At 38.5% G+C, this 23,326-nt stretch overlaps 1 protein-coding gene across 1 annotated transcript in view; it reads left to right on the top strand.

Annotated features, from left to right (window-relative positions):
- KIF11 (kinesin family member 11) overlaps window positions 1-14,481 on the top strand; it is a 60,887-nt gene extending 46,406 nt beyond the window's left edge. The window contains exons 16-23 of the mRNA XM_020964149.2: window positions 649-774; window positions 851-1,009; window positions 3,465-3,571; window positions 8,012-8,291; window positions 9,102-9,324; window positions 11,132-11,277; window positions 11,564-11,680; window positions 13,842-14,481. Coding sequence (XP_020819808.1) covers window positions 649-774; window positions 851-1,009; window positions 3,465-3,571; window positions 8,012-8,291; window positions 9,102-9,324; window positions 11,132-11,277; window positions 11,564-11,680; window positions 13,842-13,973 — 1,290 coding nt within the window. The 3' untranslated portion in view covers window positions 13,974-14,481. The remainder of the gene's footprint in view (window positions 1-648; window positions 775-850; window positions 1,010-3,464; window positions 3,572-8,011; window positions 8,292-9,101; window positions 9,325-11,131; window positions 11,278-11,563; window positions 11,681-13,841) is intronic.
- Window positions 14,482-23,326: the final 8,845 nt, after the last annotated feature.

Raw genomic sequence — 23,326 nt, 5'->3', positions numbered from 1 at the left:
TGACTACCACCATCGTTGTCTCCTCCCCCCCCCCAGTTATTAACTTTCCCTCTTGAAATTTTGTAGTTATATAATTTGTATTTATTTATATTCCTCCCCCACTTCCACACAACCCCACCTCCCCATAGAACACAAGCTCCTCAAAGGCAGGGACCATGTAGTTTTGTCTTTGTGTCCTTTGCATCCAGCCCCAGAACCATGTGTCTAATCCACATTTAAATGGCTGTTGAATTGAATTTATTCCCCAGGTACACACAGGTAGTTGAATACCAGCCCAAGTTAATTCCACTACTTTTTACCCCCAGAAAACTGCCTTTAAAGTCCAGTAACTTCTCAGAGTTAAATTCAGGATAAGTTGCACAGACAAAACTGGTCTGTCTTAGAGAGCTTTACTAAGTGTCAGCTCCCACACTGACTGCTTCTCCTTTGGGATCATTGAGAGAATGATGGTCACGTTTTATGCAGTTAATAAGAATTTAGCCCAATTATTTCTAGAATTTCTTAGCTAGTTTAATTTAATGGTCCTAGTTTTAAGCATTAAGAAGATTAATGCGTGCGTGTGTGTGTGTGTGTGTGTGTGTGTGTGTGTGTGCGTGCGTGTGTGTGTGTGTGTGTGTGTGCTTTGTTTTGTTTTTTAAATTACCCTAGGAAGAGCATAAAACTCAGCTTGATAAATCACTGGAAATGACTCTTTCCCCTCTGGTGGTATCTCTATTGGAACTCAATTTTCAAATGAATTGTAAATTCAAGAGTCTTCTGTCAGTAACCAATAAGGTAACAAATGTTTCATTTTTAATATTTGAAAGTGAACCTCAATTTAAGAAGGAAACTAAATCCTTTTTCTTCAAAGATAGAAGATCAAAAAAAGGAAATGGATGATTTTCTCAGAATACTGTGTAAAAGTCTGCATGAACTACAGGAAAATACTGATGCGTCCTTGGCTGAATCTCAGAAGCACTGTGAAACCTTAATGAATGAACTGAAGACAGTGAAGCAAACCCAGTCCCAGGTATCAAATGAACAGCTGGTTTTATGAGGGCGAGGGTAATTTGATCGCTTTTGCTGGAAGAAATGTAAGCATTCTAAAACTAGCATTTTAACACGTTTGGAAGTTAATAACGCCCTTCAAACTCTTTAATGTAGCTGGATATGATGGCACATGGTAGTTATCCCTGCCACCAGGGAAGGTGAAGTTGCCATGTCTCTTGAGCTCCAGAGTTCTGCGCTGTAACATCCCATGCTGATCTGGTGTCCTCACCGAGTCCCACATCAATGTCATAAGCCCCCAAAAGTGGAGGGTCATCAAATTGCCTAAGGAAGAATAAACCAGGCAAAAAAATAAATAAATAAACCAGCTCAGGTTGAAAATTGAACAAGTCAAAGTGCTGGATAAGGCTTATGAATTAGCCACTGTATTTTCAGCCTTGGTGAAATAGAGAGATCTAGTCTTTAAAAAAATTAAAAAGGGAAAAAAATTCTTTAATCTCTAGCGATTGGAAATAGCCTACTCAAAGTCAGCGTGTTTACTGTATGCAGAACACTAACCCCAGTATTATTGATAAAAGAAAGTATTGTTTATATCTGACTAAACGATGAGGTCAAAAGGGAAAGATCAGCAGTATGATAATAAAAAGGAAGAATATAACAGCTCTTGAAAATGGAAAGTATAACCAAAATAGAATTTTGGAAACTATCTTTTTTTAAATTACCTTATTTTTATCAATACTTTTCATTTAACTTCATATTGATTTTTTAAATGGCCTTCCTACCCTCCCTTATCCAACAAGGTTTCCCTTGTAACAAAGATTTTAAAGAAGGGAAGCAGTTTAGCAAAATTAACCAACACTTCAACCATGTATGTGAGTATGTGAAATATTCCACACCCTTAATTCCCCAGCTCTGTAATGAAGGGAGAGAGACTTATTTTCTACTTTGTCTTTCTTCTCAGAATTATAACTAAGGTGGGGTGACTGAGTCTTTGCCTTAGGGCTCCAGAAATGTAGAGGGCACTGACAGTACTTGTACTTCCTCAGCAGATAGAAGACAGCTGAGCTTAGCAAGAATAGTTAGTTAATAAGAAGCCTTCTCCTAGAGCCAGACCTACTTCTTTCCCTGGCAGTGACCTTCTCAGTGGGGGGTAGGCCCTTGTGGTATCTTGAAATCTTTCTGGCTGGACCATCTGTCCAGTCTCTCCTGATACCTCCCCTAGTCACCTAAATCTGTCTTTAAAAGTTAATTAGAGGGTAACTTTCCTACAACTTGTCCTGGCTACATTTTAATAATTACTGATTACTAGTGATTGTTCGATCTTCCTGGGGTGATCTGAATAGTCTCTTATAAAGTGAACTTGATGTTTCTTAGTCCCTTCTTGCTTCACATAACTGGTGAATTATTTAAACCATACGGTCAAATAAATATTGCTTTTGAGTTCTTATTATATTTAGACCAAGTTGATGATAAAAAATTTCTGGGTAGACACAATTTTCTAGCTCTTTGGCTTATTCCATGAGTTCTCCAACCCCCAATATATGACTTTATCATAGCACTTTATGGCCTCTTTCAAATCAGAGAAATTTTGAACCATAAATGTAGAGAAAGAACCACTTAATCAAAACCCATTTATCCAAGTAGATGTGTATGTTATATATCCCATTAGGCTTTTAGCAACAAATGCCTAAAAATCCCAGCAGGTGGGGATGTTGCTCTATGAACAAAATCTGACAGAGGAGCCTTGTGACAACTTTTTTCTCCAGTGCAAGTTACCTTGGGTGGAAAATGAGGCCCAGAGGACAGCAGGAGCTCCCTAGCCCCAGAACTTCTGCCTCTGTTCTTCTGAGGGCAGGCTTTAAAGCACTTTAAAGAAATTGTAGGGGCAGCTAGGTGGCGCAGTGGATAGAGTACCGCCCTGGATTCAGGAGAACCTGAGTTCAAATCTGGCCTCAGACCAAACACTTGACACTTAACTAGCTTTGTGGCTATGGGCAAGTCACTTAACCCTGATTGCCTTTCAAAAAAGAAAAAGAAATTGTGCCAAATCTTAGTTTTGTCCTAATCTTGAGAAGAAACTATGGCAAGGGAGCTACAGTCATGCTGTTAACCCAGCCTGATTCCGTTTGGTCCCAGCCTTTGGTATGAAAATTTTAGAGAGTCATTTTATCATTGGCATTTGTAGAATTCCTGACACATTCATTCCAGATTGATAGCTCTTCGTGTGGTTGGAAGGGCACTTGACTTTGGGAGTCAGGAGAGCCAAGTTCAGGTTCTATCTCTACCACTTACTGATTGCATGAGGACCTTAGATGAGTCACTTCACTCCTTGGGCCTCAGATTTCCCACATGGTCTTTGGATTACTTGTCCTCTTTTGATATCAGCATCATTGCTTTACTCTGTTATTCTAATTAGTTGCTGAGAAGTATAATTGTGGGGTTTAATTGTATAATTTGTGGGGGGTTTTCACCTACAGGAACTTTGCCAGTTAATGAATCTTTGGGAACAAAGATTTTGTGCCTTGGAGGAAACATGTGGAAATATCAAGAATCCACTCAGAAATATTCAAGAAAATACGCAACAGTAAGATGTTTTTCATTCCTGCTTATAGCTATTTTTTAGTAACATCTATAAGCTAATATATTTGATTCAACATAAATTTCATGTAGGCCCCTGAAAAGAATTTCTTTAGAAATTTAGAAGATAAGGTTAATGTAAAAGGACAACATGGATCATTAAACTTTCATTTAATGAAAAAGTATTTATTAAGAGTTTACTAGTGCCAGGTGCTATGCTAAGTATTAGGAATATAAGTAAAAGCAAGTCACATAGTCTTTGCTATCACACACTTTCTGGCCAGAGCCCAGGTTTAAATGCTAAACAGAGGAGTTTGTGTTTGATCCTAGGTACAAAGAAGGAATTTAGAATAGATGCATAGGTTCTGTAGATTGTTGGGAGACATGGTGCTGGTCACACAACCTTGTTATTCATTGAGGTGATGGGCATCAGACATTTATCATTGCTCTTTAAAAGGCTAGTGATTATTTTCTTTAGCATCTCTACCTATCTAAACTGATAAAATAGCTTTTAAAAATGTATTTTATTTTTAAGTTCTCAGTGCATTTTTTATAATGTGTTTGTTTTCCCATGGAATTGAGTGCTTTGTACACATGAAACAATAAGACAGGTGAAAGTCAATTGATTAGTCATCCTTGCAGATCTTTGGTATTCAAAAGCTTCTTACTTTATTGACACTACTTCATCCAGCAATTCCTGAGAACACCATTGAGCCTCTTTACCCCAGAGTTCCCCATTTGCAGGCAGTCTCATCCTTCTGTTAGTAATATATCCTGGAAACAAAGAAATAAGATCCTGTAATAAATGGGTTAATTTATAATGGGGTATGTGTGCTTATTTCAAGAACCACTTTTTTCATGGTGAATGTATTCAATCATGAAAACCACATCATATAGCAAAAGATTCTTGGTCATTGTTAAAAACTCAATCAGAGCCAAGGGAGTTAGTTGTTGTTAAGTATTTCTGTTATCTCTGCTAATGCTGTGAGTTACTCTTCTCTACTCTTAAAGATATTTCTTTCTAAGAAAATGGGCATGGCTTTCTAGATCCCAAGCCCCCCCTTCCATCCTACATCATTTTGGAGATGATGATCAATGATCATCTTTCAGCTCTCCCTTTTCTAGATTATGTGATGACCATTGCCCTTCTGTTTTCACTTGTTAGAGCATACCTTTGTAACATTTTACACTGCTAAATGTTTATACTATATTATTATAATATACTGATGACATTTTTAGTTGGCTTTTTCCAGGAGATTTCTAGGAAGAGGTACCTTACTCTCACTATTATACACTGAATTGCTTCTAAGAAGATTTCTAATACTTAATTCCCTTCACAATTGGACTATAGAGTAGTGTTTGAATTTATTGTGCTGCCTCAACATTTTGACAGACATGGATAATGCTTTTTTAAAATAGTTTTATATATACATTTTTGATACTTAAAATGGAACTTTTCAGTATTTTCCTTATGATCCTTTGATTTGAAATTATTTGAGCATGGGTATATATAGTACAAGGTAAAGGGCTCACTAGTAGTAGCTGACATATAGCACTTTAAAATTTACAAAGCTCTTTCCATGCATTTTCTGTTGTGAGATTCAACAATATCCCTAAGAGGTCATTTTACAGATGAGGAAATTAAGGTTCACAGAGAGCTGATTTGTCCTTGATACCATGGCTCATAAGTACCAGAGTCAAGATTTGAACCCAAGCCTTCATGACTCCAGGTGTGACCTCTACTAAAAGATAAATAATATATAATCCCTGCCCTGAAAAAACCTATAATCTTATAGAGGTGAGAAGAGAGGGAAGCAAATAAAGCACAAATTTAGAATAAGTATAAAGTGCTACAAGATCAGGTGAGGGATAGCCAATGTGTTGATTTATTTGATTTGGTGGTAAGGGAGGGTTTGAGGGACTTCATTGGGAAGTGACAGTGGTGACTTTTTAAGTACATCAATAAAACATCTTTGAAAGGGGGAAAAAAAACCATAACAGAGAAACTTCCAGCTTGGGAAATTAGAAAAGGCTTTATAGAGGTTCTGAATTTGAGCTGGGTCTTGAAAGATGGGATAGAATTCTATCAATGGGCAGATATTGGGATAGAGGGAATATTGCAAGTATAAGGAGCAACACTGGCGAAAGTGTAGTTGTAAGAAAATGTGGGATGTTAAGGGACAGTAAATATTCAAGAATATGTGGGATGTTAAGAAACTCGGTGTATGAGAGGAAGTCATTTGAGAGAAGGCTGGGTTTGTTTAGGCCAGATTGTGGAGGTACTTGGATGGCAGGTCAAAGAGTTAAGATTTTGTTTAGTAGTCTATGGTAAGCCATTAAAAGTATGTCAACAGCAGCAATTTGATCAGATCTGTGCATTAAAATGATTAGTCTGGCACTAGTGTGTTAAACAGATCAGAGGGTAAGAGAATAGTGTAGGGTAAGATCTTACACCACAGTAGTTCAAGTGAAAGATAATGATGATCTGAAGTAGAATGATGATAGCATAGAAAAATTGTGGAAGTAAAAAATTAGCAGAACTTGTCAATTGCTGGAAGAGGAATAAGGAATAGTCAAAGATGGCTAATGTCCTCAGCCTGGGTGACTAGGAGAATGGTGCTGCCATTGGCAGAGAAAAGGAACTGAGAAAGAAAAAACGCATTAGCAGTAAAAGAGGATCTCAGTTTGACTTGTTGCACTTGAGGTGCAAGTGAAAATTCAAGTTGTAAATGTGCAGCTGGCAGCTGGCAATGTAAACCTGAGGCTTAGGAGAGAAGTCAGGGCATGGGATAAAGATTTGAAAACCTGTATAGAAGTGAAGATTACCTATGGGATGATGGGGGAGACAGGGAATAGAAGAACACCGAGAAATAAGGTTAACATTAACGGGATATGAGGAAGGAAAGACCTATGGAAGGAGAAAATCAATATGGAACAGATGGAGGCTGGAGGAGAATCATGGTGGAGATGCGGTCTTGTAGAATCCAGTGGAAGAGAATGTTAAGAAGATGAGGAAGGTTGTTATTTGTTGTTCAGTTGTTTCAGTCTTGTCTGGCTCTTAGTGGCCTCATTTGGGGTTCTCTTGGCCAAGATACTGGAGTGGTTTGTCATTACCCTCTCCAGCTCATTTTACAGATGAAGAAACTGAGGCAAATGGGGTTAAGTGATCTGCCCAGGGTCACTCAGCAAGTAAGTGTCTGAGGCCAGATTTGAACTCAGGAAGATGAGTCTTGGCGCTCCATCTATTGTGCCACCCATCTGCCCAGAGGAAGGTTAGCAGTGCCAAATTCTGCAGATGTCAAGGAAGATGAGGGCTGAGAAAAGCCCATTGGATTTGACATTCTGGTATTTCATAAAATGGGCATGTTAATACTGTAGTACCTCCTTCACCAGATTGATGCAAGGCTTAACAATATACCTTCTGTAAAGCACTTTGAAAATTTGAATGCATTCTTTGAAAGTTAGTTATTATAATTATGGTTTGGCAGAATTTGGGGGCTATTTCAATAAGACGGTCAAAGTGGAAGCCATATTACAAAGAATTGAGCGGATGGTGAAAAAGTAGAAGCAACAAATACAGGCTGCTTGTTCAAGAAGTGTGGCAGGGGAAAACACAAGAGGGACATGGTGACAGCAAAGGCAGAGTTTTGTTTTGTTTTGAAAAGCACAGGAGGCCTGAGTGTAGATGTGAAAGAGCATCCTAAAAGAGGGGTCTGTGGGCTCTTTAGGGCATAGCTAGGTAAAAGGAGTGATTGAAGGGGTCGGAGATGTAGAAAAATTATGTTTATAACAGAGCAGTGAATTCCAGAGAACACAGTAGAGGGGGCAAGTAAGTATGATTTTGATTTGATTTAGAGGTAAGACTGAGAGTTTTAGAGACTGTCTGAAGGTAGCAAGGGCTCAAGATAAGAAAGATTGGGAAAATGGACTGGAGGAGCGTTTTTAGCCATGGGGGACGGGAAGTGATCAGATGTCAAAGTTTCAATAAGAATTTGATGAAGTGGAGTGTTGTTGAAGCATTCTGTACCTTGAAAGGAAAATCTAATCTGCTCTGGTTATCATGAAGCTCTGTTTATGGTGTATGCAACTTCACTCAGAGGAGTTGTACAGCCAGGGGTCTCCATAGGTGACCTACAGGTTAGGCAAGCCTTGAAGTGGGGAAAGAGAATTGTGGCCGTGGGAGAAGGAACAGGAAACAGAAATGGTAATCTGCTTATAGAGGAAACCTCAAGACAGGTGCATATCAAAAAGTGGGCAAAGATTCCCTGATTCATAAAGAAATAGTCATAACCTCTTAGATTCATCTCCCTACTCAAGTCATGAATCTCATCTCCAGCCAGTAAAAAAGTTGTAAATAAAATGTGCTCATTTATGAACCATGCAAAAATCACATTTCATACTTTATCAGGGATCCATAATTGTAGCTGTGCCCTTTTTTTTCTCACAGGCATTCCAAGGACATCATAAGCAGTACAGCTTCTCACAACAAAAAATTCCTTGCTGTTTCCAATGATTTGTCACAAGAGCTCAGACATCTTAACCATCAAAGTACTGAGTTGGTTGAAGAGTCTATAAGACATTGTGAGAAGCTCAGTTGCAGCATTAAAACAGTGTCACAAGAGAGCCAACAATGGTATAATGATATGAACACAAGTACTGTCCACTTTTCAAATCAATGGATATCTGGCTTACACAAAAGGAAAGCAGAACTTGATAACTTACTGAAGGTAACATTTTTAACTAGAATCTACTTTGAGGAAAAAATTATTGGTCAGAAAATTGAATATTTTTATATAAGACTTTACATTAAAAGTACATTTCTTTCTGAAGTGGTTTAACCATATCCTTTTAAGCTCACCTTTAATGCATAACCGTGACAGTAAGTGAGCCTGATTTCATGCTTTGATTAATTACCCTTTTGTCTGAAGTCTAGTGATTAAGAAGCTTAGACAGTCATCTAGGTTCTACACCTACCTACCTACCTTTGGATTATTTTTTTTTTTGCTTATTAGCATCTTAAGAGAGAATGATCCCACCCACTGATGTCTAATACCTTGGTTGTATGTGCTTTTTACTTTTCCAATATACTTTCAAGTTTTTTGCCTCAATATTGTGCCAGGTGTCCAGTGTCAGGGGTAGGGAACCTGGAGCCTCAAGGTCACATGTGGCTCTCTAAGTTCCCAAATGAGGCCCTTTGACTGAATCCAAACTTTACTGAACAAATCCCATCCCTGGTAGTCTGCTACCATGTACTTCGTGGCCACTCAAAAGACAATTGGTAACCGGCTTGTGGCCTGACTTACCTGCTTGAACATAACACTTGCTTAAGTCCTTTGTGCCTTCTTTTCTCCTTTTGCAGTATTCCCATAAAGGAGAATCAAAAAAAGTTCACATCATTTCAGCTTGTCAGAAAAAAAATGCCATTTTAAAGAACTGGCGACTTACTAGCTGTGTGACCCTGGGCAAGTCACTTCACCTCATTGCCTTGCCAAAAAAAACCTAATTGTTTTGCAAATTTTCACTTATATCTTCTTCAGGTTGTAAAGCAAGGTTGTATTGCATCCAATTCAGAGATCACGGAAAAAGTTAATGCACAAAAGGCAGTGCAAGACAGCCAGCTGACTGCCTTTCATGATGAGATAACTAATGACAAGGAAAAGCTGGTGGAACAGAGCCAAGAACTTAATGATATCATGAAAAGTGGCTGGAATAAACTTAATTGCTTCTTGCATCAGGACCTGAAACTGGATATTCCAACAGGTAGTTTAGGAGGGAAACCAAGTTATGTTGTTACAGTACTGTATGAGGTTGAATTAAATTTCTTATTAAATTGCTGTCTTGGTTGTCTTTGGAATAACTAACGTTATGCCACGTGTGACGAGAACATAAAGTATAAAATATCACTAGCCTTGAGCAGCTTAGCCCAGTTGAGGAGACAAGACTGGCAAATGTATAGGGAAAATAGGGAACGATAGGACTGTATTTATTGTAGTATTAGATTGGGGGTGGGGTAGGGGGAGGTGCACATAACAGCTGTGGGACATCTGAGAAGCAAAACATCATTATGGATTGGAGTAATTAGTAAAAGCTTCATAGGGCCACTGAATGTCAGAAATGTAAGGGAGTTTGGAAAGCATCCGGGGCCATCCTCTCGTTTTATAGAAGTAGAAGCAGCCTTAGAGAGGTTCAATGTCATCATGAAGGCCACACAGACCCCAAGTGCAGCACAGCTAGTGTCCTTCGGCTCGCAGTCCAGAGTTCCTGCCACTTTACATAATATATTCTAGGAAGTATAACTTGAAGTGGATAGGACAAAACCAGATAGGAATCATATGTGCAAAACTGATCAGAGACAAGCCTGAGAAGGGGCCATTTGGAGGACATTGAAGAGCAGGCGTGACTGAGATAGAGAAAGGGCTTGTGGTAGTGTGACATAAGGTTGACAGATAGCCAGAAGAGGAGACATCACTGATTTAGGGGAAGGGACCACTGAGCTCATCTGGTCCAGCCCCTGAAACTGAGACCCGAAGAGAGGAAGTAACTGGCCCACGGTGAGAGAGGTAGTGTATGACCCAGCTCCTCTGACTCCACATCCAGCATCTCTAGGACTGTCATATAAGAATTTGAGTTTGCACAGTGAGGGCCACTGAAGGTTTTCAGATTCTGTTGGAATGTGCTTTTTATTTTATTTTTCTAAAGAGCTGATAGAATTTACTGTTGACTTTCTAAACAAGTGAAAAATAGGTGGTGAAGGGCAGAAAAGCTTTTGAAAATAAAAGAAAAGATTGGATGAAATTTAAGGTGAAAAAAAAATTTTTTTAAACCAAAAATACGAGAACTTATAAACATTTCAAGTGGTTCCCTTTAAAAGGATAAAAGCTTATTCCATCAGTTTCGTCATTTGCTCAAAATGTTTTTTGAAACTCCTTTGGGAATTGCCTTCAGAATTGATGGTATGTTCTTTTGAATATCTTCAGCGATGACAAATCTTTGTGCATTGAAGATATCTGCAGTTCTTGTAAATAATTTAAAGTAATTCAGAGCCAAAGATGATGAAAAGGTTAGTGGTCAAGTTGCAGTGTGTCAGAATGAATAAAAAACCTTTTGTGTATGAATTGTAAATTAGTTCTGACCCCAGTGTTAAAAGTGTTCTAAACTGTTTCAAGCAATGGCAACATTATTAGAATAAATACCTGGTTTCCAGACCTGACTTCCTTGAAGAACAACATTCGTTTGGGTCTATAAATTCTGGTGTGTTTGTTTAAAAATCATTCTCATTACCACATCACAGGGTTGGAAGACTCAAATGGGGTAGTGTATGTAAAGCTCTCAGTGTCAGCTGTTGAGATGATGGTCACACTGCCACTCTGTAATAAGAGCCAGGAGGGACCTTAGAAAGCATCTCACCCAGTCTGTTACTTTAAATGTGAGGAAATTAGGGCCTTGCATGAGGAACAGCGACTAGCAGAGATAGGACTAGAAGCAAGGTCTCTAGACTTACAGCTCAGTTCTTTGTACTACACAATGGTGCTTGAATTCATTTATTTGTTGGCAATGTCCATTAAAGGTTCAACCCCACAGAGGAAAACATATTCCTACCCATCCACATTGCTGAGAACTGAACCTCGGGAGCAGCTCCTCAATCAGCTAAGAGAGAAACAACCTGAACTACTGACAACAGCCATTATTAAAGCCGGAGAAGACCCTGCTCAGGTAACATGAAGTGTCAGAATCTCCGTTTCCTGTTCCTCCTTCACCATGATCCTTTTATGGCTGTGTGAGTCTTCGCTTCCTTTCTTCATCCTCGGCTCCTTAGCCTCCTCTCCTACAATGTATTTTGTGTACCTGGCTCTTCGGTTTTCCTATGCATCTTTACACATCAGAGTCCCTTGTGTCCACACTGCACGTAAAGCTTACGTGTATTTATGGCGTGTGTCTGCAAGTGTAGAATGGCTGCTGCGTGGATGCTTGTTGGATTGAGTCCATCTTTCTCTTTTAGGACTTAGATGAAGAGAAGCCTGTTCTGGAGCTCACTAATGAAAACATCATAAGTGAAGAGCCAACAGTGGACACAAGCGTGTGTGATCCTATAAATGGGGGTGTTCCTTTTTTCCAGGTAACTAATGGTGACACTTCTGAGAGAATGTTGCTATGTCTGATGTACCTAATATAATTGCTATTCAATTTAAAGAATTTTGGGAGGGACCTTAGATATTGAGTCCAATACCTTAATTTTACAGAAAGGGAAACTGAGATCTAGAGATATGACCTAAGGTCATACAAGTAGGATTGTGGATTAAGAACTGTCAGTGACCATTAGTGGTCATCTAAGCCCTGATTTGCGTAAGGTCACCCTAGTGGTAGATGGCAGAGCGAGGCTTTGAACCCAAGTCTGCTGACTCCTAACCCTGCTATTCTTCTATTCCATTGCTGGGCAGTAGCAAATGGAGGGCTGGCCTTTGGAGTAAGGCAGAGCTCAGGGCAAGTCATTTAACCTCAGGCCCTGGCAGCTCTGTAGGTTAGGACTGTAAGTTACCTATGAGATGCACTTCTGCATTGGTGGAGGGAGATTCCCCTGGTGAAACCACAAGTACTAAATAATTAAGTAACCTAGATTTTAAAATCCTATCTTGTTTACAAGAATAAAACTTCTTAATAGGTTTCCATTAAAAATTGTTAACTTTTTAAAAAAGTATATTTTGGGGACATGGGATGGAGAAAGGACGACTACCTTAGCTGTACATACTGTGCCATGCCTCCTACTTCTCAGTTCTGACCTGCTATCTACCTAATGGTGTATCCCTTCTTCCACCTCCACTAATCAGAATCTCCATTGGACAGCTCGGTGTGGAGAACTAGTATCCCTAAAAATCTCTGAGTTCCTCACCTGCCCTCACCTACAGTGGCTTGAATCTAAACGTCAGTCACTGCTGTTAGTTCCCTTTTGCGATTCCATTGACCTGTGTGTTCACGGAGCCCAGCCTCATCTCCTAGCTCTGAGGGCATTGGATCGTGGTAAAATTTTGAAGGCGAAGATGTACAGGGCATTGGAGCCTGCATTTTACTCTCTTCCATGTATGTGGAGCTATATTTATTGATCTTATTATTAGAAAGAAGCAGAAACCTTTTAGAAAACTCATGGGTTTGATGAAATTAAGCTGAAAGCCTGATCTAATACAGAGGCTAGAAGTTTTCCATCTTTGTTTCTGTCTCAGGTAGGTAGTCTTAATCTCCATTTTCTATGCAGAGAGAAGCAAGTCTAGAAATAGGAGGTAGAAACCTGAGCAGGAGACCTCTAGCCTAATTTAGAAAGGGAACAGAGCATAATGGAGAGTGATGGTGATAGTTGGGGATGCCTCTACTAGTGGGAGTTAAGAGTCCCACCTTTGAGACTTGTACTCAATTCAATAAATATTTACTTACTAGTTTGATGACTAGTTTAATGTCTCTGAGGCTCAGTTTTCTCATATAAAGTGGACATGATATCTACTTCAGGGTTGTTGAAGCCCAAAGGAGATATTGTATGTAAAGTATTTGTACTTTACATACATGGGGGTGGGGCAGAGCAGAGGTTGGGAGAGAGATAAGAAATGCCTGCATAAATAAATAATAAAGAGAATGAAGGCTCCCAAAAATTTTTTGAAAAGCCTGGGCTTCATGCTTGGGTGTGGGTTGGAAGGAAATAGGAGAGTGACAAAAACAAAAACTTTGGGGCATTCATGTGGCTGAACATCCTGGCAAAGTAACCGACTCAAACCCAAAGGAGAACTAAGTGAGCAGAGGGGTTCACTGGACACTGCTCTCCACCCCCACCCCCTCCCCTCCTGTTCCTGCAGTGGTTTATTTAGGCTGCCGTGAGATGTCTGTTGGAGCGTTGACCAAAGGCCTACGTTTGTCTCCTCCGCTTCACTCAGTGAGCGTATGTGGGCACAGGACAGGGCTGTGCCTTGGTCACTGCCTCACTTGGAAGCCTCAGCTTACCTCCAAGATGGTAGTCTACAACTTGCTTCAGTAGACATGTTTGAATACCACAATAAAGATTTTTTAGCAGCCTCTTAGAGACATCTGTGGAAGGATGAGGATCCTGACAAAATAAAATTCATTGATGAGAAATTTTTTATAAAAAATGTAAATGCTCATTGTTTTTAAAAATAAGAGAGGGGGGAAAGATCAGCACAATTGATGGATACATTGAGAGAGTCTCTAAAGTGACATTTTATATGTTACTATATTTGTTACATTTGTGTTTAATTTTTTTCTTTCCTTGCTATCTACAGCGTAAAAAGTCCTCCAGAAAGGATAAAGAAAACAGAATTGTAAACATTGTGGAGAAGTCAAAAGTGGAAGAAAATCTGGAACATTCTGCTGTTAAGTCTAAACTACCGTTAAAAGCTCAGATAAATAATTAGCTTTTTTTTTTAATCTCTCTTTTGTAACTTCTGAACTTGGTTGTTATTTAGGAATTTGACAAGTATAGACTGTCTTGAGTTTTTTTGTTGTTTTGTTGATTTAGTCAGTAGGTTTGATCACTTATAATATTGTCAAGGATTTCATTTGGTGCTTACTAATTTGAGCTTCAAATTAGTGATTTGGGGTTTGCATTAAATAAAATTGTATTTCCACCTTTTGTTTGAGACAGCCCAACAAATGAAAAAGTTAAGGTAGTTATTTTCTTAGAGTCTTTATTATATTTTGTACTTCCTAAACAAATAAGAAACTGCATTGTTCTTCTAGGCTTGAACTTATATTGGAAAATATCACCAGCAAATTGTTCCTAGAATTAGGATGCCCCCTGTGGGGGCGCTCTCCTTATATTTTATTACATGTAAATATTGGCTATCTTACTCTCTGCTTTTTCCCCTCCTTCTTCGCATTGCAAACTCACTTGGTAGGATAATAAAAAGCATATATACCTCCTATTGTCTATTTAGATTAATAGATAATACTCCATTTCTAGGTATGAGATACTTGGACACATATAACACTTTATATTGAGTGTGTCCGAGGGAATTATGTATAGGGAAAAAAAGGGAGAAAATTATTCAGTCAGAGGAAATATGGATATCAAAGTACCCATTGCAGGAGGTCTGCAGGAGGTGACTGTATTATGAAGCATTTCTTTTATAATTATACATATATTCTATGTACTTCCTGGGAAAAAAATAGAGGCATTGTAGTGTAGTGGATAGAGAGCTGGTTTCTGAGCCAGCAAGACCTGTGTATAAGTCTTGTCTCTGCCATTTGCTAACTGTATTACCTGGAAAAGTCACTTAATCTCTCAGTGAAACTCTCTAAGGCTGTTAGTTTTAGAGAAGGTGATGGATGTCCCACATTGGTAAAGGGAGTATCCTGTAACAGTGAGCTCATAGTCCTCACACCTTCTGAAAACAGGAACCGAATTATTGCCCCACTACCAGAGCCCTTGCTTTATCTCCCTCTGGGAGATAGAGCACAAGGTAGGAGGGTGGGAAGGAGAATGGACAGGACTAAGCAGGAGATGTTGGGACCAGGGAAAAGAAAGATACATTTCTCTTTTCCTGTTTTCCAAAACTGTTCCCTTGTTTCTCCCACAGTTTGGAAGGGTGTAGGATTGCATAGTATGTGACCAATGAAATTTTAACACTTGTGTATATATTTTTTGTGTGCGTGTATATCTGTATAGATAGACAGTAATCTTACACACACATAAATTTGAAGATTCCTGTGGGGAAACTTCCATAGGGAATGAATCTAGTTTATAAATCACAGTTATCTTTGCCCTCCCATATTTTGCTAACCAGTTTATCAACTGAGTATTAAATGCCACATATTTAAAAAATGGAAGGCCTCTGCTGTAGTAAAATGTTTGGTCAAGTTAAGACGTAATAAAAAGCATCTGAGAGCTGGCATTTATGCACAGGAAAACTGTGGCCAAATATTTGTCCCACAAAAAGAGAAGACTGGCCTGGAATGGAAGCATCTCATCAGAAAATGTGCTTGTTCTCATCCTGATACTAAAACAGTGTCACAAAGACATGTTTTGTTTTCTCCCATCTTTGTGTTGTTGGAGGGTCCCCATTGTTCGTGGTGGGTCTGTGCGATCTGTTCACATCCAAGTTCCTTTGAATTGTAGCCTTTTGGGAGTCAGAAGTGCTAGCTAAAGCTATAATTTTTCTATATTCAGTTCAAAAATTTATTAAGTGCCTGCTCTTTGCAGAGAATTATGCTAAATACTGGCCAGAATGCACTGTTTTTCAGACATGCCTCTACCCTCATAAGTCTATAATTTTGTGGTGATGATGGTAATGAACCACAAAATAACCATAACATTTATTAAAAGTATCAGAAAGTGGTTTAAAGGAAGGATAGGAATTGAGCAGGCAATTGGGTGAGGCATGCATTGAAAAATGAAGTGAGGCCAGATTATGAAAGACCTTGAATAACAAATAGGCTTAGGAGTTTGACCTTTATTCAGCACAGTATTGAGCAAAGGACTATGAGATGCTAACCTATTTGGAGACCAAATTTTCTTCACAAAGTACCACATTCCAACCCAACCATGGATCCAATCCAACATAGATCGAAAGAACCTCAGATTGGAAGGTGTTTTTTTTTTCTGCTGCCTTTGTATGCTGGCAGATGGTACACTGATAGAAGGAAACAGCATTTTGACAAAGTGATTTATACAACCTGTTCATGTGGCTTTGACATTCATATTTACCTCGGGTGCCTTGTCCTTCTTAGCTAGTTTTATCAGCATTGTCTATGTTCCACATAGAAGATTCGAAATCTGTAAAGGATCACCAGGGCCAAGGATGTAGTCAGATACCTAACATTTAAGGTCGTCTTGTGCCAGTGTAATTCTGCAGGTGTGAAGACATGGATAATAGCTGACCAGTGGGTTCCCAGGGGGTGGCTATACACAGAAAATTAATTGTCAAACCAAATCCTGGCTTACACCCTGCCCAGTGCTTTGTGGGCTCTGAAGAGGTACACTAGGTGGAGTAGGTTAGTGGTATAGGTATAAAGCTCACTGAGCAGGTCCCCTCTTTTAATCTTGTTCATAACCTTACCACTCCAGACAAGGTGCTTGGTATGTGTGTCAAGGATTCATAATTTCACTCTTGTGGATAACCCCTCCACTGACACAGGCTTCAACCTTTCTCCACCTTTGTGGACAGCCTTGTGACCAACCTTCCCGGGACAAGCCTCTGTACTTCTTCATCCAGGCCCGTGGTCTGTCCAGCTTGATAGGGCCTGCCAGAATTTGTTTTCCACTGGCATAGTGTGCAAGAACCCATAGTCACCTGCATGCCACAGCAAGAAGCTGGAGGAGTTTATTGAGAGGCATCAATAAGTGCTTGTCAAATGAATAAGCTTAAAACGTGAATGCTGCCCTCGAAGAGCTTATAATCTAGTCACAGGGATAAGATATTTCTACATAGAAACATAGCTTATAAAATCAAGCTTTTATGTAAGTGCCAATGAGTGACAAGGCCAATAAATGTTATAGGAATAGAAAAACTAGTTTGAGAGGTTAAGCGAAGACTTCTTGAATGAGGTGGGATTTGAGCATGGGCACCTAGTGATTGGAAATAGCTCTGGCACATCAACATGATGGACAGAAGTCAGAAATGATTTTTTTTTCCTAGCAAAGACAAGGCAGTAATATAGAAATAGAATGTCAAATAGCAGCACTTCCTTTTTTTTAAACCAGCTGGTTTGCAGGTCAGCAGGAGAGCAGAATGTGGAAGGAATTGCAGGGCATTGCCTACAATGAAAAGGAAAACATTTGGCATCAGAAATAAAGGACGAACAACTTCAAATTTTTGGTTTTCTCACATAGACGCTTGATGAATATCTTTTGTTTTACTTCATTTTGAGAACTAGATTAGGACTTTACAACACCAGCAGGCCATATGGTACCTGCAAACCAGACTTTGAAAAACCTCCTTAATATACTTACTGCATATGCCTAAGTCTTCCAACTTAGAACATTGAGTAATAGCTGCTGGGTGAATGAACCTTGGAAGTTTAAGTGGGACAATCAAGCTACAGTATAAATGTTATGCACCCCTTTATTCTAGGGACTCTTTCTTGAGCAGGGGACGAGGCACAATGATCCACAATGACAATCTTTTCCCCCTCAAAATCTTACAATTATGACTAATGACCAATTTATCCTTTATATTCTTTTTCTCAAATTTATAAAATAATTTCTTCTTGTACATTAAAATCTTTTTTTACTGAAATCTTCCCTTTTATCTTGTTCTCTTCTATTTTGGCCATACTATAATTCAATTTCCTAAGGCCTAGTACCTGAAAATTGAGGTGGCTCAGCAGCTGAGCAAGACCAGAAGGAGTAGGTAGTTCAGAATAGGTTCATAGTTCAAAGGCTTAGAAACAGTTGACCATGGTGGCAAAAAACCCCAAGTCTATTATTTGTAAATATGCACTATTCACATACCTTACAAAGTATGTGCAATGGTAAAGTCGATTTAATTAATCTCATAAGCTCATAGGGAGTCATCTTTATCTTATTTATTTAGATTGCTAATAATAAAGTTTGTTGCTCTGAAATGAAAATCGATTGTCAATATAAGCTACAGATAAACTCAGTAGAACTGCCTTTAGCAAGTCTATGATTAATAAGATTAGTTTCAACATTATCTTATATTCCTTATGGTATTTCCTTTGCAGACTGAATCTGTGTTTTCAGGGTTAAGCAAGCAATTGAATTTTCTAAAATAAACTTCTATGGCAAATGGAAAAGATTTGGCACCTTGTAATATCACATAGTTATTAGGACACTCCACTCCAAAAAAATTCAATGCATATTTTCTTTCAATTAAGGCACTAATGTGAAATATGATCTTTTATTTTCTCTATTTGATGCAGAGCATAGTAGTGATTGTTCACTTTTCACAAAACCTGGTTAATAGGATATATGTGAAAGAACAAATATTCTTGAAGGGAATATTTAGCTAAGATGCTCATTATAATAATAATAATTCTCTGAGTGTATCAGTTGCAGACTTTTATGACTGAGCAAAGTTTTTCATAGTCAAACTAAAAGTGAACTTCTGTTAAAAATTCTAAATATAAAAATGGGGAATTGAATTCTCTATAAGACAGTGGACAGATGATTTGTACAAATTTTCCTTAACTTCTGAAATGGTTTCTTCTGTTAAGTTCAAGGTCTCCTCTCAAATACTTAGTAACTTAGTAGACAAAGCATAAAAATATTTCCAAGAGCAATTTCCTGCCCCAGTTCTCATTCTGTTGCTCTTTTAATGTCCTAACCCCAAATTCTTTTCAAAGAAACCAGATACTCTACCTTATGCTAGCCAACAGTATCTTTTCCTCCAACCAATAAGCCCGTCTCAAAAAGACACCTCCACATATCCAGGAAAAGTCGACCAGATTCTAACTTACTGAAGCTATTTCAAACTAAATGTTGCAGCACAGTTTATGTATAAACTGTTTCAGCTGTATTAGTAGGTGATCTATCTCACTTGAGACTTCCCAGTCTTAGAAGAAGCTGATTTAACTTGAAATATGTATTATTATGCATGTTGGTTCAGCAGTTCAAAGTAAATGTTTTATGCAGCAAAATCAACCTACTTCTTAGCTTACTTGTCAATCGGAAGGAGTAAAATTATAAACCCAATTACTTAATATGTTGAATAACTCAAACACTTTAAATTCAAAGGGTTTGGGGAGGGGGAAGGGAACACCTGGAGTTCTTTACCAGTTATGCTGTATTTTATCTTCAGCAAAAAAATTGATAAAAATTGAATTTAAGTTTGCAAGATACTAACCAGTTAGTCATTTCACATATATCTGTTTATATTATGCCTGTATATGTTATCATAAATTTAGATTGAATAAAATAAGTTCACTGTGATTAAAATTGTCACTTTGCTTTTTTCCTTTAGCATAAAGCACACACAATCCAACTAGTTGGCTTTTATGAAAAAAAAACCCTTTTTTTGAATTTACATAAATTTTTATATAATTAATATATAATATAAATGTATATATATAATTTTTAGAAATCTCTAGTCACCACCCTTTTTTCTAATTAGCTTAAATTATCATATATTATCCATTTAGATATAAACACCTAGGGTGTAACCTAAGTAACTTTTTCTCTTTAATTTTACTGATCTATCAGTGGTTATAATTCCAATTCTCATAGACTCTCTTAGTGATTCCTACAAGATAAGTAATGTCAATACCAGAAAGTACAATTAACATTATCTGGTAATGGCCAACAGATAACATAGATTTTGTCAGAGGAAAAAGAGCTACACCTAAAATGTTTCTCCCCCTAAAACCTTGGCTTCTATTACAGTGGTTAATTTTAGGAAATTTTTATACAGCTGTATGTTTGTACACAATCTACACTGCCACTAACAAATAGAAGGTCTGAAGGTTGCTTGACACCCAAGTAAGGGTACTTGTTATCTTAGTCATTTTGACTTCTGCACATGTAATCTGACAGACTGATACACTGATGGGGCTGTGTTCTCACAGATCGCCTAGCCTCTCCAGCAATGTAATCCACAGCCTAGGCCCTGTCCACAACTCCCCATCCTGTGGGCCTCGTGGCCCTGTCTACCCACCAGGAGGGAGATCTTCCTCTAGATTTCTAGAACAGTGGAGTGCACAGTTTGGCCGTTAGCGCTTTCTTGCTCTCTCCCTGTAACTGGCTCACCTTTTCCAGTCACACATCTCTGAGGAGAGCCTTTATGCGACTCACACACCCTTCTTTGTTGGTAATGTATTACAATTCACATCTCTCATGCATGTCTCCATTGCTCATCAGACAACCCTTAACTTTAATTGTTCTCGATTCTGTAACTTGTGTCTACATTGTGTCACTAGAAAAATAGCATTCCCTATGAAATGCCATCCCAAATAACAAAAGAGAAATACAAATTAAAACAACTCTGAAGTTTCACTTCACACCCAGATTGGCAAAGACAAGAAATAGAAATGAACAATATTGGAAATATTGCTGGAAGATGCTGACACTTAATACACCATTGATGGACCTGTGAATCAGTCTAACTATTCTGGAAAGCAATTTAGGTGAAAACTGGAAAAGTGACTAAAAATTCATGCCCTTTGACCCAATGGAATATCTGCTAGGATTCAGGGGTGAGGAACCTGTGGCCTTCTAGGTCCTCGGGTATGGCCTTTTCCTATTATTAAGGGGATGCTCCCCTCAGACTCTGTCCTAAATTCTTCTCTATCTACATTTTCTGGTCATCTCATCAGCTCCCATGGGTTCAATTCTCACCTCTATGAAAGTGGCTCCAAAATCTGGATAATCATCTTTCATCTCTTTCCTGAACACCCACAGCACCAACTGCTTGACATCACCTGGAGAGATATCTCAAATTCACTGTGTCCAAAACTGGGACTCTGGATCTTGCTGCCTAAGCTACTTCTCCACTGTGTTCCCTGTTTTTATTGAAGGCATTATCTTTCCAGTCACTCAAATACATACCTTAAGTGTTATCCTTGATGCCATTTCTAATTATTTGCCAAGTCTTGTCAATTATACCTTCACAATCTCCTTCACATCAGAACCTTATCACCTCTATCCTGAAATGAAATATTGCAATAATAACCTTCAAATTGATCTCCCTGTTTCCAGTCTGTCTTGTCTGCAATCCCTTCTCTGAATTGCTGCCAAAATTGTTTTGTTTTGTTTTGTTTTTTAAAGCACAAACCTGCTCATGCTACTTTCTAGTTCAAATGCTTCAGTGGGAACTGCAAATTGGCACAGCCATTCTGGAAAGCAATTTGGAACTCTGCCCACACTCACTACCAAGGGTGGGAAACCTGCAGCCTCGAGGCCATATGTGGCCCTCTAGGTCCTCAAGTGCAGCTCTTTGACTGAATTCAGGTTCCCCACCCAACTAAACTGTAAGAGATACCATTTATGAGATTTATAATCCCCAAAGACATTTTTTAAAGGAAAAGGACCAATACATACAAAAATATTAATGGAATCTTTTTTTGTTATGGCAGAGAACTGGAAATGAGGGGAATGCCTATCAATTATTGGTAAAAGGCTGAACAAGCTGGGTAGGTGAATATAATGGACAATACTGGGCTGTAAGAAATTACAAAAGGAATAGTTTCAGAGAAACCTGGGAAGATTTCTATGAACTGATGCAGTGCAAAGTGATCAGAAACTAGAGAGTAATTTATACAATAACATTGTAAAGAAAAATAACTAAGAATAAAGTAAAAGCTCTGATCAATGCAATGACCAACCACAATTCCAGGAATACACTGATAAAAAACATGTTGCCCCACCGCCTCACACAGATGATCATTTCAAGGTGCAGAATGAGACACATTTTTTAACACAGCCAAACATTTGTTTCAAGAAAAGGATTTTGTTCTTTTTTTTTCTTTTTTCAAAAGTAGAGTAGGGTTGGCCATGGAGCACTAGTCTATTGATAAGGTTACCACAATGAAAAAAAGAAACGTAAGAAGAGAGTCATTGAAGTATCTTTTAAAAGTTACAGCAGAGAATAGGAAGAAAGTAAGAATAGACGAGGATAATGTTAATGGTAAAAGTGTTACTGAAGAAAATGTGTTATAGCAATATGTCCTTTTTAAAATTACTGTTATCTAGTCCTTTCATTATAGAGTGCAAACAGGGTAGTGGATTTTTTTAATCAAGTTTTTTCCCCCTGTGATTCCTTGTTTTAAAAAAATTAATTTTGGGGCAGCTAGGTGGTGCAGTGGATAGAGCACGGGCCCTGGATTCAGGAAGACCTGAGTTCAAATGCAACCTCAGACACATAACACTTACTAGCTGTGTGACCCTGGGCAAGTCACTTAACCCCATTGCCTAACCAAAAACAAAACAGACCAAACAAAATTAATTTTTAAAATTCTGAACTTGAAAAATATCTGAAAATATGGCATTTCCATACATAAAGCTGGTCAGAAAAAAGAGGACTGCTCATGCAGTCATGAGTCCTGTACCACATGCAGTTTGCTTCTCCCTCTAAGAATACTGTACAATGAATTAAAAATGTTATTTTCAAAAAGACCCACTAGACTGCAAGGCCCATGAGGACAGGGACCTTGTCCTAGACAAAACTTTGTACCTACCCTAATGTCGAGCATGGTAGGTGCACATAAATGATGTGTTTATTCATTTGTAAAATTAGGAAACAGGGTGGCTAGGCGGCACAGTGGATACAGCACTGGCCCTGGATTCAGGAGAACCTGAGTTCAAATCCAGCCTCAGACACATAACACTTAACTAGCTGTGTGACCCTGGGCAAGTCACTTAACCCCCATTGCCCAACCAAAAAAACAAAAATAAAATAAAATTAGGAGGCAGAAGAGGGGTACAAGTCCTGGCTGCTCCATTTCTTAGTTTTTGACCTTAAATGAATACTTTAATCTTTCTGAGATTCAGCATCCTCATTTACTAATGGGGATAATAATACTGGATCTAAAAATCTCAGACAGTATGGAAATCCTTAACAGAACATAAGCTTATTGACGGCAGGAAGCCCTTAATGATTCTGTCTTATTTGGACTCTGTATTATCAGTGTCTTGTAAAGTGCCTTGAATATAGCAGACATTTAATAATGTTTGTTGAATAATAAAGCATTTTGCAAACAACAAAGCTCTGTATAAAGTCTACTGTTCACTTGTGTCCAACTCTACATGAGCCCATTTGGGGTTTTCTTGGCAAAGATACTGGAGTGGTTTGCCATTTCCTTCTTAAGTTCATTT

Source organism: Phascolarctos cinereus, unplaced genomic scaffold (genome assembly GCF_003287225.1).
Source record: "Phascolarctos cinereus isolate Bilbo 61053 unplaced genomic scaffold, phaCin_HiC Scaffold_3;HRSCAF=262, whole genome shotgun sequence".
NCBI lineage: Eukaryota > Metazoa > Chordata > Mammalia > Diprotodontia > Phascolarctidae > Phascolarctos > Phascolarctos cinereus.
This window is presented reverse-complemented; position numbering and strand designations above follow the sequence as displayed.